The sequence below is a fragment of the Jaculus jaculus genome, chromosome 15 (genome assembly GCF_020740685.1).
Source record: "Jaculus jaculus isolate mJacJac1 chromosome 15, mJacJac1.mat.Y.cur, whole genome shotgun sequence".
Lineage (NCBI taxonomy): Eukaryota > Metazoa > Chordata > Mammalia > Rodentia > Dipodidae > Jaculus > Jaculus jaculus.
In genome coordinates, this window is record NC_059116.1 from 38,717,786 (window position 1) to 38,735,998 (window position 18,213).

Sequence of the window (18,213 nt, forward strand, 5' to 3'; positions counted from 1 at the left end):
AACCAAGCCTCGAACCAGGGTCCTTAGGCTTCACAGGCAAGCGCTTAACCGCTAAGCCATCTCTCCAGCCCTCTTGTTCTTTCTTTTTACCTAATAAAAATTTTGTACATACACAACAGTAACAACAACAATGACAAAAACAATGGATTGAAATAATAAAGTATGTATTTTTTTAGTAATTCAATAATTTATCCTTCTAAAAGTATATAAAAGTATATAGGTCTCATCCACAAGGTATATATGAATGACATTCAATGGAAACCTTCCATTTTCGTTTTTTCTTTCAAAGATTTTAATGTTCTGTACCAGAGCAATACTGTAGTTTTACACAACTCTCACATACTTTTGTACTCTTACACATTGTTTGCTATATATAAGAGAAGTTCACTGCAAAATGCTCATTGGAAAAGGAAATTCAAAATTTTCAAGAAATGTACAGATCCTACTTAAAAAAAAGATTCTGAAATATACACAGTAGTATGTCAGACAATTCTACCTTCTCCCATTTCTTTTTCTCACTTTTAGATTATGCCATGGTAAAAGTTCTGTTTTCTCCAGAATTTCCAAAACTAAAAATTAAACAAAAGAACTTCTCACTGTGTAGCAAATCCAGGGTTTGTACATTTCAGGTTATTTATGTACAAATCTCAAGAGTAAAATAATGCATACTTAAGGGAAATCTTACATAGACTTTCGAACAGAAGTATATAGGAAATTTTTTTACAACAATGTGTTGAGTAATAGGGTGTACATATTTTAAGGGGCAATACTGATACATAAATTCAGTGATTAGTAAGAGAGAAGAGATTCTTTTCTTTTCTTTTCTTTTTTGTTTTTTTCAAAGTATGTTTTCACTGTAGCTCAGGCCAACCTGGAATTCACTATGTAATATCAGGGTGGCCTCCAACATGCAGAGATCCTCCTACCTCTGCCTCCCAAGTGCTGGGATTATAGGAACATGCCATGAGGCCTCGCTGATTTTATTCTTTTGAATTTCCTTCCTGGACCCTTGAAATCCTCCTGTGTGTTATAGAAGATAATCAATCTGAGGCACATTTTTCTTTCTCGCATGCAGTTACCTGTCTCATTGGAAATCTCATTTTTTGGGCACCGATAGCAATAGAAGCAGCAGGCTGCTTGTCCCTCTTGATGGTATTTCTTGAACCCAGGATGGCACGGCACACTGCACACTGAAGGCAGGATCTGAGGAAATTTAGATATGTGTCAGAGAAAGAAATCTAAGATCCTCCTCTCAAACTAGACAATGTTATATGATAGGACCATAAAAAATATATTTTTAGTGCTTGATGATTATAGTAATTTTGCTATGTTGTATAATGTCTTTATATAATCATATAGAAACAAATTCATGAAAAGTTACAGTTGTTATCAAATATTTAAAAATTTTATAAAGTATATCTAGGAATCAATATATGATGAGGAAACACATATTCCAAAAGAGTGTGGTCATTAATGTCTAGTGTAAAGCAGCACCACAGGACAACCCACCTGTCTACTTCCTGTGTCCCACACTGCCGTGTCTTCAGGTAAATACAACTGCTGACCATGTGGAAAATGTGGGGAAAACTGTCCTATTTTCACCTTCAGATCAATACCATGGGGGAAATTCCAAATGTTGAGAACATCATACTCATCACTTACTTGTCCTTTCTGGTTCATCTTCACTACATCTCCAATAGGGTTAATAAAGAGAACATTCTTCAGAAAAGCATGTACCTAAAAAATACACATCATTCCATGATTGGAAAGGCCCACATGCCATGACTGAATGCATGATGTAGGGAATGCCCTTTATTTTATAGTTCTTCCTTGCTATGCACATTCACTGCTGAAAAAAAAAACTGATAAAATACGTGACTTTACACAGATCATTTAAAAATAGCATTATGGTTTTTATAATATTACTTTCTTAGCTGGGTGTGGCAATACATGTCTTCAATCCCAGCACTCAGGAAGCTGAAGTAGGAGGATGACTGTGAGTTCAAGGCCATCCTGAGATTACAGCATAAATTCTAAGTCAGCTGGGGTTGGAGTGAAGCACTAACTTGAAAATCAAAGGAAAATAGAAAATGATAAGAGTTTGTCTTACAAAAAATGACAAAACAGTTGCTAAAGAAATAATCGGTAGACTATACACTGTGAAAAATATCAGTATCAACATCTATATCGTCTCTGGTTGCTTTTAGAGCTTCAGACATGAAAAGGAGATTAGGAACATGGTTAGTTTTGGAGGAACTACTTTATGCCAACTATGGAAACTCTCTCCCAGATTCCTGAATACAGTTTTTAGAAACAGGCATGTCAGTACACACCTTTAGTCTTAGTGAGAGAGAGTCAGGCAGCTTTGTTAGGCAGCTAGGTTACCTGGGCACCTGAAAGTTAGAAGCAGGAATGTCTTTGGGCCTATCCTTCTAGTCTCTACTTTGCTAGAGATCAAAATATGATCTGATTTCTAATCTCTTCCTTAGGTCTGTTTTTCCACACAAAACCTGGACATTGACTTTGAGGGAGTCTCTCCTAGGATTTAAATCTACTCCTATCATTGTAGTTCCTGAAGTTCAGCCCCTGGAACTTGGTGTCATGACTCACCTCTTCCAGAGACAGCCCCTAGCCCAGACCACTTACTGTCTCTCTGGCTCACCTTAGCCAGAAGGTAGGACCCACCACTATAAGTATAAACACATGTATGTAAAGTTACAAACCTCTTTTTCTTGGTAATCCATTCAATACTTATGTTGAATTTCTCCTTGCGTTGGCCTGGCTGGGCTGAGCTGAGGCGGGTCCCCCTAACACCTACTTTCCACATGGACTCTTTACCCCCTCCCGCTCTCCACATGGCAAGAGCTCTTTGTACTTTCCTTTCATTCATTTCTGTGTGTTTTTCAACCATCATGTGGGCTCTCAAGCTATGTGCAAGCAGTCATTTTCCTTCTCTTGTTTTTGTACTTCATTAAATAAATATAATTTAGTAATTACTCTTCTAAGTCTTATTTTATTCATTACTTTTGGTTAATAGTAGACATGAACCCACGGTATGGGGTTCAAGGACCTTCTGGGCCCTTAACACCTCATTTTGGGAGGCTGAGTTAGTAGGATCACTGTGAGATCCAGGCCAGTCTAGGGTTACAAAGTTATTTCCAGAGTAGACCCTGCTTTAGATAAACAAACAACCCCCCCTCCAATCCAACTTGATCTTGTGACTTGAGGAGCATAGTTTTACCAGCTCTTCTTTTATAGTTTGTATGGTACAATCTGTGTTTATATTTCAAGTAAAGAAAAAATTGCCAGGCCTGGTAATGTATGCCTTTAAACCCATGACATGGATCACTACGTGTTGTGGCTACCCTGAGACAGCGTACTGAATTCCAGGTCAACACCACCAAACTTAAGCATTATATGGAGATCATCTTTCTCCAAAATCATTGAAGGTCACTAAAAGTTTCCTTGATTTACACTAAATTTATTTATTTATTTATTTTTAATTTTGGGGCAGTGTTTCTCACTAGCCAAGTGTGAACTGTAACTCATCCTTTGTAGCCTAGCCTTGCCTCATCCCACAGTAATATTTCTGTCTTAGCTTCCCTAGAGGAGATGTCTTTTAGCAAACCTCAGTCATAGTCTTTTTCATGATGTATACACACATAGAGTTTTACTTGCTTGGACGTGACAAAGTACAGAAAGCCTTGTAACTGAAACAAAGAATCCTAGAGGAATAGGCATGAGCATGTCTTGACAACATTGAGGATGACATATTTGTTGAAAGTAAGTACCACTGATTTTAAGACACTATACCTGAGTGCATGAACCATATTTCATAAACTCATTTCCTGTCCTCTGAGAATCTACTTGTTGAAGAATCATTTCATGGAGGGCATTGGCCACAGCATACACAGCATTGTAGATGTTGTAAAACTCTTCATCCATGGCCATTTCAGAGCTGTGCCTTGAAAACCACTCCAGTGAAGGATTGTAAGAATAGTTGTTCAGTGTTTCATAGTATGAATTGTAGAGAGAACAATTAAATCCCATCCAGCTTGATCTTACAGAATTAATGTTTTCTGTATATTTGGAAAAGTTCATTGTCTGGATAAAAGGTTTTAAACTAGAAATCTCACCATGGTGGTGTACGAAAGTGAAAGACCAACGGAATGAGTAAGGGATGAAGTTTCCTTCACATGGGAGGAGATCCCACTGTGAGGTGGTGACCCAGATTCTCCATGTGCCTAAACATTCCCATTTTCTAAAGCTCATTTCCATAATAGGGTTAATGTTACCATAAATGACAACAGCATTTGCCGATGATGTGAAGATTGGATAATGCATATTAATAAAAAATGTCAATGCTATATCTGTGTTTACAGGGATCATATTCACATATGCTAAACACATGCCATATCTTTGCATTTCTACTCTCAAGTTAGAGAGAAATTGAAAGCCTTGGTCATCATCTGAAATGAACAGCTCCACCCATGTCCAGCTGAAACGAAGCATCAAGGAGACCATGGCAAGGGGCAGGTTTGTATCCTTGGGAGCCACCTGATAAAGATAAGGAAATTTCTCCTTGTCACTTAGTGTAGGATGAAATGGTCCATAGGCAATCTAAAGAAAACAGAACATTGGAATCTACAAAAGGAGAAGGATTTTGTCAGGCACAAGGTAACTTCTGACTGATCTTTTAAACCAGCAGAAAATGGAAGAAAATCTTGTTCACGCTATTACCACAGTCATATCTTATTTCCCAGACCCTGATAGGAAATTGCTGACCAGTGCATCCTCTAGTGAATCTCATTTTCTCTTAACCTGTTCTTCTTTTCTATTTCAAGCTAATAAAAGTTAATAATCCACCAAATCTGAGTGCTTATCAGTTCACTTAAAATCATGATCAACATAGGCATAAACCTTGTCCATTTACTAGACAATGCCACTAAGACACTGAGTTTCAACTCCCTCTGTAGACTCAGACTCACCTGTGGCCTTACATAGAGCTGCATGAGTGGTGCTAGTCTGGCAGATCCTGCCCACGAGGGTCCTGTAAGTGCTATCTGACATGCTTTCTGCTCACACATATAGTTTGGAGCATCCTTCGTGAGATTTGGAATTTCATCTTCAATACCAAATACAGAAAAACTCTGACAAATCTTAGAAATGGAATGCAATTGCAATGACACATTGTGTAGTAGCTGGGAGTTATGGTTAATATCTTCCAAGGCAAAAATCAATGCCAGCACATGCTGGAACCTTCTGATTGGCAATCTGAAAGGGGAGCACAATCATCATCATGGATGAGGTGTCATTCATAAGCTTCATATCAAGCCCACTGAACATTATGTACCAAATGACATTCTCCCTGAACTTCTCTTGTTGAACATGCTCCTTCTATTATGAGGATGGGGAGACATGACATATTTAGAAGCTAGTATTTGAAAACTCATAAGAGTAAAACAATTGTAAAGTTTATTCTCATTGTTGTGGTGGTTTGAATGTGAAATGTTCTCTGTACCCCATGTGTTTATGATTAAGTCTTAGACTCTATGCCTAGATAGTGAAACCATTGTCAGGTGGAGCTTTGCTGGAGGAGGTGTTTCACCATGCGTGGGTCTGGCTTTTATAGTCCACCTCCTTGACATTACAAGCTAGCTTACTCTTGCTGCTTCTTCCAGCTGAGGTCGAAAGATGTGAGATAATGCTGTCTGTTCTTGATATCTGCACACACTTTGATGAAATTTCCCCTTATAATTTCTCTTAAGGTGCAGGGAGCTGAAATAAACCCTTTACTCTCCTAGTCTGCTTCCTGTCAGGCATTTTGCCCCAGCAAGGAGAAGTTAATTGCTATTAAAAATTGGTAATGAGAATTGGAACGATTGGTGCAATAATCCTGACTACCTGGTTCTTGCCTTTTAGAACTGGTTTGCTGGACAAAGATTGAAGAATATGGAACTTGGACTAGAGAAGCAATGCTAGTATTGCTTGGTTGACTATTCTAGTAATTGTTTGAAAAATCTAAATGCAGATTGAGGTATGAACTGGGAAGTCTTGCCATTTGAGGTTTCAGAGTGAAAACAGAATGTTTTTGGGAAATCAGCTAGAAGCAGTTTGTGTGATATTATGGTAGAGAGGCTGGCTGAAGGCTAAACATGTGCAAGAAATTTGAGCAAAGTTGAGTTTAAGAGTAATGGACAATTGTTTGATGGAGGAAATTACAGAGTAGAAGGATATGCAAGATATAGAGTTTGGCATAGATGATTGTGTGGGCCGTTTTAGGCTCCTTTAGCTGAAATATTTTTAAAAGGTTAACATCATTGAGGATATGCAAGTTGTTCTCATCTTGAAAGTAGGAGAAGTGCTGGTTCATTTCAAAGGAAGCACCAGAAAGAAGAATCCTGAAGGAGATGAATGTTCTTCAAAATCATATTGTACTGACAACTTTGTTGTTATTCCTCAACTGGTAGTGGTTTTGGAAGCATTAGGATGCCAGAAGTTTGGGGCATTAATTTATATCATTATTTCAGAAGCCATAGAGGGTAGAAAATATGAGGAAAGATAAAGGACCCTGTAGGGAGACCCATGTGCCCATGATATGGGTTACAATTAATATGACATAATTTTTAAGATGCCAAGTGACAACAGGATCTTCTTGCTTAAGAAGACCCTGTCCTGGCTACAAGCAACAGAGCTGGAGGGACATAGATGCTGAAGCATTTTGGAGCCCTAAGGATTTCATCTTATGACTCAGATGACAGAGAGGAAAATTTAGATTTTAATGCCATATATGCCAAATATATATATTTGACAGACAAAGAGGGAGAGAGAAAGAGAGGGAGGGAGAGAGAGAGAATGGGCATGCCAGTGCCTCCAGCCAATGCAAATGAATTCCAGATGCATGCATACCCTTGTGTATCTAGCTAAAATAGGTTCTGGGGAATCAAACTTGGGTCCTTTGGCTTTGTAGGCAAACACCTGAACCTCTAATCCATCCCTACACAGTTCTGTGCTTATTTTTTAAGCATGCTTTTTCATTTGAGAGAGTGAGAGACAGACAGAGAGAGAGAGAGAGAGAGAGAGAGAGAGAGAGAGAGAGAGAGAGAGAGAGAAAGTGTCATACTAGACATCTGCCATAGCAATCAAACTCTAGATGCTTTCGCCACCTAGTGGGCACATTCGACCTTGCACTTGCCTCACCTTTGTGCATCTGGCCTATGAGGGATGTGGATGTGGAGAGCTGAACGTAGGTACTTAGGCTGTGAAGGCAAGAGCCTTAGCTGCTTAGCCATCTCTCCAGTCCATCCATGCTTATTTGTGATCTAGCATTGGTCCAGTCTTATTTACTCTTCACTCATTTTCTGTTTATTGTGTGTGTGTGTGTGTGTGTGTGTGTGTGTGTGTGTGTGAATGGCAATGTATCCTTTGTGCCACGATGTGCTGAAAGCCTGAGTGCCTTTTGTTTTGATTTTACTGTGTTCACAGTTAAGATATGGTCTTGTGTCCTCATGAGATTTTGGACTTTTGAACAGTGTGGGCACTTGTAAAGACGATGAGGACTGTTAATGTTGGACTGAATGCATTTGGAATCATGAGATGGCCATAAGTCTATGGGGCAAGTGGCCAAATGTGCTTGTTTGAATTTGGAGTGATCCTCATTGCCTCAAGTGTTTGTGATTCTGCCTAACACTTATATCCTGCTGGTGTGGCCTTCAGGGACAGTCTTGCCGGAGGAGGTGTTAGACTTGTGTGGGCCATGGGATTTATCATCCAGCCTCTCTTACTTGTATTAGCTGCATCACTCTTGCTTCCTCCCAGCTGATGTGATGCCTTGCTGTCAATACTTAATATGCTTCTCTACCATACTGAAACTTCCTCTAAAAACTTTGTGCCAAAATAAACCCTTTCCTTTCATAAGCTTGTTCCAGTTCGTGCTTTGTCCCAGCAATGAGATGGTAAACGCTACCATTCTGATAATCATTTATGAGATTATTGCATCTTTACCATATGATGGTGTAGGGAATTCTTTATTCTTTTAATACTAAACATGAACATTGTTCTGAGCAGATAATTAGTTTGTCAATGGATTGATCCTGGAGTTACCATTCTTGAGAAGCATGGCAAAATATTGGCATGCTCGCTACCATGTTGATGGTGTTTTCTTAATAGCAAACTACAGGAAAATCAGGACCGAATTAATGATTACTGTATAAAAATTTGTGATGTGGGCTGGAGTGATGGCATAATAGTTAAGTGCTTGCCTGTGAAGCCTAAGGATCCTAGTTCAAGGCTCAATTCCCTAGGATCCACGTTAGCCAGATGCACAAGGAGGTGCATTCATCCTAAGTTCATTTGTACTGACTGTAGGCCCTGGTTTGCCCATTCTCTCTCTCTCTTTTTTTCTCTTTCTGTTGCTCTCAAATAAATAAATAAATAATTTTTATTTATTTCTATTTCCATTATTAATATCATGACTTAATGTGGCATACTTTGACTGTTTTGAGAATTTTATGGGAGTATTTAGGATAATCATTGATCTATTTTAGAACCAGATTTGCTGCTAAAATATTTTACATGCTGTTTTTCAATATTTTTTTAGATTTGGGTCTGTAATACAAACTATCTCAGACTCAGTCAAGTGTTATTTGCTCCTGTCTTCAATGGTTACAAGGTCACATGCTTCCTTTTGTTTATACTTCAGCACATCCACTCCACAGGTATTTTCTTCCAGATCAGATATAGAAATGGTTTGCATATATTTCTGCGATTGCATCTCTAGGCTTCGTTTGTTACATCTTTAACTAATACAGTGATGTGATTTCAAAGGCAATAAGTTATACGAACAATTATTAGTTACACCTAGCTATTTCATTCGTTTATTTAATGGGAATTTTATATGCAATTCAATAAATTATGTTTTATGTTCCTGCTCATCTGATGAATTTCCACATGAGAATTTCCGTACCTAAGCAATATGAATCTCTCTCTTGGTAGCTTCAATAATACTTTATTATATTTTTTATAATATTTGTTTGGTGAATGAAAATTGTAGCTTCTTTGATATAATTTGTGAACATTAAATTAGGGCTGTAGTTTAACCGTGTCATATTCTAAGAGCCTGTGGTGAGCGATTGGATAGTGTGTTTGTCACATGCTGGAATCTTGTGAGGTACTGAAGTGATGCACTGGGGAAATTTCACATGCAGGCAGTGACCTCCCAACATACATTGTGGAATCTCAATGTTTCCATCATTTTCTTCTTTACATCCCTATAGTGCCATGAGTGTTTTGGTACACCACTTCCCTTTGATCTTCTGGTCTTCTACATTCACAAAAGCACTAGATACCAAACCCTCAAATGGTGGATTGAAATCTCCCAGGCTCTGAGGACAACAAAACCTTTCCTCTTTTTAAGCTGATTATCTCAAGTATTGTGTTTTAGTAGACAAATGTTCACATAGACATATATCATATTCATATGAATTCAAATGAATTTTAACAATTTCCATTTCTAAATTTAATCTTTTCCTGAAAAGCTGAGAAATACTGATTACTGATGGCTTTGCTTCTCACATATTTTTGCTTTATATTTCTAACTTTAAAAAAAATGTTTATTTTTACTTATTTGAGAGCAATAGAGAGAGAGAGAAAGAGGCAGATAGAGAGAGAGAATGGGTGCGCCAGGGCCACCAGCCACTGCCAACCAAACTTCAAATGTATGCGCCTCCTTGTGCATCTGGCTAATGTGGGTCCTGGAGAATCGAGCCTCGAACCGGTGTCCTCAGGCTTCACAGTCAAGCGCTTAACTGCTAAGCCATCGCTCCAACCCTATTTGTAACTTTTTTTGTGAAATGAAACTTTAGAGTTTTGATTAAATTTTCATTATTATTTGTGCATGTGTGATTGTATATTTGCTCATGCTAATGCTTTATGTGCTCTAATTGCCTTCAGCTTCCAGAATATTCTCTTGTCTCTGTCTCATATATTGCATCAGCCTCAGTGTGGTCAAACTGCCACAGCCTCTGACTTAGTGCATAGGGTCAGGGGATCAGAGCAATGTACCTGAGCTTCAGCAGTGAGTGCTTTATTCACTGAGCTATCACTGTGGACCTTCAAATAACTTTTTATATTTTGAACTTTTTTTACTTTAACAAATGTTACTTGAGATATGTGTGTATTGAGTACACAAAGGTGATACTTCAAGTTCACCGATATATCCACTGGTAACTTGCCCATGCTCCTATATTAACCCACATGTGTGCTCATGCAAGCAACTCTAGTAAAATTCAAGTGTCACATACACAAATACACACAAAGACATGGAAATAGAAGAGTGGTTAGTTGGAATCTAAAAAAGGGTCAGTTGAAGGGAGAAAGAGAATGTAAAGAGAGGTGATTATGTCCAAATATCTGTGACTGGGGAGTTGGCTCAGTGAGTGATGGTGCTTTCTTGCAAAGTCTGCCAGCCCGAGTTGAATTCCCCTGTACCCATTTAAAGTCATGTGCACAAAGAAGCACATGCACGTGGAATTTGTAGTAGCCAGAGGACCTGGCACCGTCATTGTCTCTCTGTCTCTGTCCGTGTGTGTGTGTGTTGCTGTCACTCTTTCACTCCATTTGGGACTTCTGTCATTGCAACAAAATAAATAACATTTATAAAAATTATATGTACTCTACATATTACTAATGAAAAATTACAAGTAAGCAGTGGTCTACGGTTGTTCTTAACAAACTATCACTATGACATGATTGGTGATGTATTTTTATATAAAATAAGGTGGAATAGGGCTGGAGAGATGGCTTAGCAGTTAAACGCTTGCCTCTGAAGCCTAAGGACCCCGGTTCGAGGCTTGGTTCCCCAGGTCCCACGTTAGCCAGATGCACAAGGGGACGCACCCATCTGGAGTTCGTTTGCACAGGCTGGAAGCCCTGGCGCGCCCATTCTCTCTCCCTCCCTCTATCTGTCTTTCTTTCTGTGTCTGATGCTCTCAAATAAATAAAAAATTAAAAAAAATAAAAAATAAATAAGGTGGACTATCAATCATAATTCAAACTTTTCTGATGATTATAGTCAACTTCCTATACCTTCAATAGAAATAAAGGATATTTTTACTATAAATATTCCATATATAAATGTGCCATCAGTCATGGAAATAATTGTATTCATTCATATGCTTCTTTTTGCATAATAAGTACATTAGGTGACTAATTTACTTTTATACTATTGTGATTTATTGAGACTTTATGTATATACGTGCATTAAATATGACAGTACATATCCACGACTTCTCCTTACCCTGCATCTCTTCTCTGTCTCTGTTGTTCTGTGACCCTGGCTTTATGGAACTTCGACTGCTATCTGATTACATAGTAGTAATATCCCACTTTCAGTATTCAGGAAGAAACTTGAAAACCTGTGCTTTTGTGTCTGGCTCATTGATTTAGCCTCTGAAGTCCTGACTCAATCTTCCTGCATATGATAGGAATTTATTACTATTCATTTCTGAAGAGAAAATGTTAAGTATATGCACTATATTTTAGTCAACCATTCATGTGAACATAGGTGCAAATGTGTACTGCTTTACCTAGCTATGAGCATTCCAGTGCTTTTGATGTGTGCTGACTTTCTTTACTGTATGTTTATACTCGGTAGTGACACAGTTGCCTCAAATAATTTTCTTTTTACTTTAGTTGTAGTCACAATGTAGGTACTGATAGTGACATAAACTAATGAAACAAAAAGTATAATATTTTACTTTTTCCTCATGTTCTCACTAGTGTTTATTGATTGTCATTTGGACATTGCTCTCATATTCCCTCAGTGAAATAAGATTTTTAATTCTGCTCTGCTTTGCATTTTCATGAATACTCAACACTTTAATATTTTTTATTTTTATTTACATATTTGAGAGAGAGAGAAAGACAATGAGAAAAAGGCAGAGAAAAAAAGAGAAGGTGGGTAGAGAATGGGTGTGCCAGGACCTCCACCACTGCAAGGAAACTCCAGACGCATGGGCCTGGGGAATAGAAATTGGGTTTTTGGCTTTGCAAGCAGATGCCTTTACCACTAAGCCATCTGTCCAGCTCCTTGATTATTTTTATTAGCATATTATTGTATTTCTTTTGAAATGTGTCTGCTCCTTTGATTATTCACTTATTGATTTGATTGTCTCCTTTATGGCAAATAGTTGATACTTGTTTTATCTCCAGCTTTCTCCCTCCACAAGATAGTTAAGAAGAAAACAAAAAAGCTTTCCCCATCCTCTGTCTCTTTACTCTATTCAATGATAATATTGCTATGCAGGAGTTTCTACTTCAAGTATTCACATGTCAATTTTGTTTTAAATTCATATCCATCAATAGAGGGGTGGCCAATATGTAACATGTTCTCAATGATTTTCCCTGGTAGCTACATAAAGTCAAGGATTTCTTAAGCCTTTCAAATACACATGATTGATTTCTGTTTGGTTCAGGAGATATATATCCCTTTGCAGTCTTGTTCAAGTGGTCATCCAGTCTTCAAAGATCTATTTCTGGAAGAGACTGTCTCTACTGGAAAGAATGCTTTGACAAGTGATTGAATATTTCAACGTTTGTACATAACTTCTATGTTATATTTGTTGTTACATAAGAAATAATAACTGATCCTTTAATTATCTTCATATACGTGAAAGTATATAAATTTATTTAAGTGGAAGATTTGAAATGTAAAAATAATCACACCTCATAGTTTGCCTAGTAAATATGTGTAGTTGTATACTAATCCACTTGCTATGTAATAAGCTTAACATTTTTATACTCATGGATTTTAATTCTAGTTCGCATTCAAAATAAATTTTATGTGGATATAGGGGATTGAATTCTTGTTTTCATGAATGCAAGGTTGGCACCTTACCAACTGGGCTATTTACATGTCCCAAAATCTATTTCCTATTTTCTAAAATTATAATATCATGAACTATCCAGGCAATTTTATTACATATTCTTTGACTGAATGAATTTTCTTTACTCTTTCCTACACAAATGCATCAATGCTATACTACTGCATAAGGATAATATGCAAAGGTGTTTAAGGAAGAGAATTATGGGCATGCTTTCCTAGACATTCCAATACCAAACAGCATTTTAGAGCCTTCTAGTTCACTAATGTGCCTACCAGAGTAAAGTGTTGTCCACCACATTCTGTTCCCTCCTCTTACATACTTTATACATATATGAATGGAGTTTCAGAGCCTGATGACTTCCCTTTTCCTTTTTAATGCAAGTGCAATATAGTGCATTTTAAATGAAAATGTTTGTTGTTGCTCAAAGAAAGAATTGTAATTAAAAGAAATCAAATGGGTACTTACAACATTAGTGGTAGTTTATTAACCTAGGAAACTTTTACCACACCAGGCAGCAAGTTCTTCCATGAAATAAAATTTTAATTATACATTGAGTATGAACAAAGGAAGAGATGCCATGAAAAATGTAATTGGATGCCATTAGTTAGAAAACTGGACTATCCAGTGACTGATGGCCAAGAGTAAAGCTAACTTGTAAGAATTTTCTATTGATTCACATACAAATGACCACAGGTAAATTTGTGTTTCACTGATTGACCAAGAGGAGTAGGAAATCATATTTAATTTTATGTCAACTGCAATGCTTTCAGGAAAAAATAATGTCCCATAAACAATCAAAATATCCATACTGTAAGCTCCAGATGCTCCTTAGATTAATACATTGAAAGTAAAAACCTCTATATAAAGCATAGTAAAACACAAGACACCATGCCATTGTTTGAGGACAAACAGATAATGAGTTTTGGGTAGTTTTTGGCCTGTAATCAGAGCACTGTGCAGACAGAGGCAGACAGCTCAGGGGTTTTCTGACTTTTCATTCTAGCCTAATTGGTGAGATCCAGACCAACTAGTGGCTCTGTTTCAATAAAGGTGGATGGCATATGAGTTTGAGTTTGACCTTTGTCCTCCATTTGCCTGGACAACTATGTGCATCCACACAAATACAAACACACCTGAACACATCACACACACACACACACACACACACACACACACATACCTGCACAACAAAAAAGGCTGACAGATGAAGCGACTCTAAAAAATTGATATTTAATCTGAAAGAATCAAACATCCATAGTACATATGTACACTATTGGAAATCTAGATGATAACAGTCATACAGTTTTGAGTACATGACAGATTTAACATATGAAAGAATAGAATAATTGATAAGAGTTAAAGTGGTTCAGGTATGAAATCCTGACAATGGAACAATAAATTCTCACTTTCTGAGATAATGTATTAAACCCAGATAAATGTGCTCTGGTATACTGGAAGTAGAGTACAGTATTAATGGAAATATGTAGAAAAATGCAAAGGTCCGTGCCTCAATTAACACATTAGTGATGAAAACACATCAGATTCCAAAACTCCAATTTACCAGAAGAGATGCAGGGCATAAATTACTTATGGACAACTCAAAGATACATTATTAAAACCCATTCAAACAAAAGTAAGCTCAATATGTTGATGTAATGTTAACTAACAAAGGATAAGTTTTAGCAAGGATTCATTAAAGAAATACTTTTCTACAGATCACATGCATGTAAATTGTAATGCCAAATACTTGTAGTCCATTACTTCATGCCTAAGACAGCAGGGATAAAATGAAGAAAGAGGAGGATGAAGAGGGAAAATAACTGTTTCTTGAATTACCATTCACTTCAAGAACCTTACAAGAGACAAATGTTGTTACTATTGACACCTATGCTCACAAGAGGAAACCAGAATACAATATATAAAGAAACAGAGAAAAAACTTTCATGACAAATAATGCTTAAGACACTAAACATAGAAAACAAAGAAAGAACACTAAGAGCTACAAGAAAAAACAGATCATCACTAACAAAGGTAACCCATCTCAGTATATCAGATTCTGCAAATGGAAAGTAAAAGCCAGAAAAGTTTGGCATTGACTATTTCAAGCTTTCAAAGACCATTGATGTCAATCCAAAATATTATACTGGCAAAATTAATCCTCATTATAGAAGATAATATATCTTTCCATGGCAAATGCTGGCTTTATAAGTTTTTGAGATCTAAACCATCTCTACAGAGAAAACTGCAATGAATATTTCATACTACAGAGAACAAATATACACAAAATCCTACAGGAGAGAAAAAAGAAATCAATGATCAAAATTTCAGCAGACATGAAGCATATGAAGACAGGAAATTCAAAAGTCAAAAAGCCTTCAATTTAATTGGGATTAACTCATACCTCTCAAATATAACTCTGATCATTATTGGACTCAACTCCCCAATCAAAAGATGCAAGTTAACAGGTTGAATCAGAAAACTGAATTCATCTATTTGCTATCTATTTGAAATTCACATTTATGATTAAAGATAGAAACTAACTTAAGGAGAAAAAAATCAAAAAACATTCCAACAAAATGAAAATTGTAAACAATTAGGTCCAGCTATTCTACAATCTGACAAAATAGACTTTAAACAAGAGAGGTAAAATTGACAATTTATACTCATTAAGGGAAACACAAGATATTTTTACCATCATAAACTTTTATGTGCCAAACACAACTGCACCAAAATTTTAGAGCAAAATTTATTTGATATTAAACAAATAAATACGAACACAACAATAATATGTCTTGTTAATGCCACAACATAGTCAAGAGACAAAGCATTTAGCCAAAAATATAGAGAAAAAATGGAGATAAAGAACACCATAAATCAAATGGATTTAACAGGTATTTATGGAATATTCCATCAAACATGATAGCATACACATTCTCCTCAGCAGCTCATGGAAATGTCTCTAAAGCAGATCCTACATTATGGCATAAAGCATGCTTCTATAAGACCAGGAAAATTGACATAACAACCTGTATTATGTCTGACAGAAATCAATGAAACTAGAAATCAACAAGTGAAACAAAACAAAATATACCAATTCCTGGATATTTAACAACACAGTATTAAAAAAAGATATTTAAGAAATCAATGATTTTAAAAAACTCAATGATTTAAAATATCAATCACTTTAAAATATACTGAACAAAATGTCAATGAATCATGACCTACAAAACCTTTTGGACTACCATTAAGACAGTCTGGAGAGGAAAACTGATACTTCTAAATACCAATGTTTTAAAATAGAGAAATCAAAAATGAATGATTTAACCATTCACATGAATACTTTTGAAAAATATGAACAATTCCAGCCCAAAATACCAGACAAAAAGAAATAATCATGGTAAGTTCAGAAACCTTTGAACTCATTTTTTTTGAATTGAAAAATTGTTGATACTAGTAGATGATTCTTTAACATTTAAACAAGATTAATAAACTAATGGCCAAATTTACCAAAACAAAAATAGAGAACATTATGAAAACTGTATTACAATAAATACTAATGAAATAGGGAGAGATGTTAAAACATACTTCAAAAACACACCAGCTGTTTCTTCCTTGGAGTCCAATGTGGCCCCTCTATAGAAACATCTTTGGCTGTCTGTGCTACAGATATCTATGGTTTTCTGCATGATGTTTGTCTTTTTCTGTCTTTCACTTGGTGCACTAATTTCTAAGTTTAATTTTCCAGCAAAAATTGATGTTAGGGAGGTGTTGGTCTATGTATCTGAAAGAAGCTCTGGCATAGAATTGGAAAAAGAAGAAAATGGGTCATAAATAATCATTTTCCCTAAGGCCTGGTGTCTATACTTGAGGTAAATAATTTATGGGATTGTTTGATGTAAAGAAATAGCAAAAATTTCTATGAATTCTGTGGCACTGTACCTTTCTTGAAGTTTGCTCTTAAATGACATTATCAGAAAATAAACGACTGAAGCTAAGAGCTATGACAGCAGAGAAAAAGAGAAAAAGAAAAGAAGAGAGAAAACAAGGGAAAAGCAGAGGAAAAGAGAAGCAGAGAAAAAGAGATGGAGAAACTCAGCTGCCTTCAGCATTAGCCTGTCAGCTTGCACCAGGACTTGACTTCAAGTTGTTAATGCACCGCTCCCTTTCACACCTGTCTTCAGAGACCCTCCTTCAAGCCAGGGCTGGACCCCAACAGGTAGGCATCTGGGAAGATTCCAATTCTTAGCGATTGTGAAAAAAGCAGCAAAATATATTGCTCAGCAAGTATCACTGTGGTAAAGAGCAGCACAGTCTTCAGGGTATTTATTCAGGAGTGGTATCCCTGGGTCAAATGGTGGATATATTTTCAGACTTTTTGTTTATTTTTTGTATTTATTTGAGAGCGACAGACAGACATAGAGAAAAGAGGGAGATGGAGAGGGAGAAGGAGAGAGAAAGAGATAGAGAGAAAATGAGCTCACTAGGGCCTCCAGCCACTGCAAACAAACTCGACATGCATGTGCTACCTTGTGCATCTGGCTTACGTGGGTCCTGGGGAATTGATCCTTGAATCTGGGTCCTTAGGCTTCACAGGCAAGCGCTTTAACTATTAAGCCATCTCTCCAGCACTATTTTCAGACTTTTGAGGCACTTCCACTCTGATTTCTAGAATTGTACAAGTTTTCACTCCTATCAACAGTGAATGAGAGTACTTTTCTAACGCCTTTGCCAGTACTTTATTGTTTGATATTTTTGGTAATTGTTATTCTGACTGGTATGAGAAAAATATCAGAGTAGTTTTAATTCTCATTTTTCTGATGGCTAAAGGTGCTGAAGACCCTTGTTAGATGTTTATTGGGTCTTTGCATTTTGTTGAAGGCTTTCTTTGCATCTATTGAAATAATCATGTGATTTTTGGTCTTATCTCTATTTATGTGATTTATTATGTTTATCTATATGTTTAACAATTACTGCATCCTTGGGATGAAACCAACTTGATCAGTTGGATGATACATTTGATATGTTGTTGGATTCAATTTTCAAGATTTTTTTTTTTGGTTTTTCAGGTAGTGTCTCGCTCTAGACCAGGCTGACCGGGAATGCACTATGTAGTCTCAGGGTGGCCTCGCACTAACGGCGATCCTTCTACTTCTGCCTCCCAAGTGCTGGGATTAAAGGCATGTGCCACTATGCCTGGCTCAAGAATTTTATTCATAATTTTCACTTCTAATTTCATGACGAATATTGTTTATTATTTACTTTTCTTGTGTTTCTGTCTGTTTGGGCTATTAGTATAATGTTGGCTTCATAAAGGATGTAAAGGAATATT

General features: G+C 36.7%; 1 protein-coding gene across 1 annotated transcript in view; it reads right to left on the reverse strand.

Annotated features, from left to right (window-relative positions):
• Positions 1-18,213, reverse strand: part of LOC101617402 (vomeronasal type-2 receptor 116-like) — a 40,626-nt gene that overhangs the window by 3,878 nt on the left and 18,535 nt on the right. Inside the window, exons 3-6 of the mRNA XM_045134732.1 lie at positions 4,989-5,274; positions 3,814-4,620; positions 1,510-1,737; positions 1,080-1,203 (exon numbers count right to left, since the gene is read on the reverse strand). Of these exons, the coding sequence (XP_044990667.1) occupies positions 1,080-1,203; positions 1,510-1,737; positions 3,814-4,620; positions 4,989-5,274 (1,445 nt within the window). The remainder of the gene's footprint in view (positions 1-1,079; positions 1,204-1,509; positions 1,738-3,813; positions 4,621-4,988; positions 5,275-18,213) is intronic.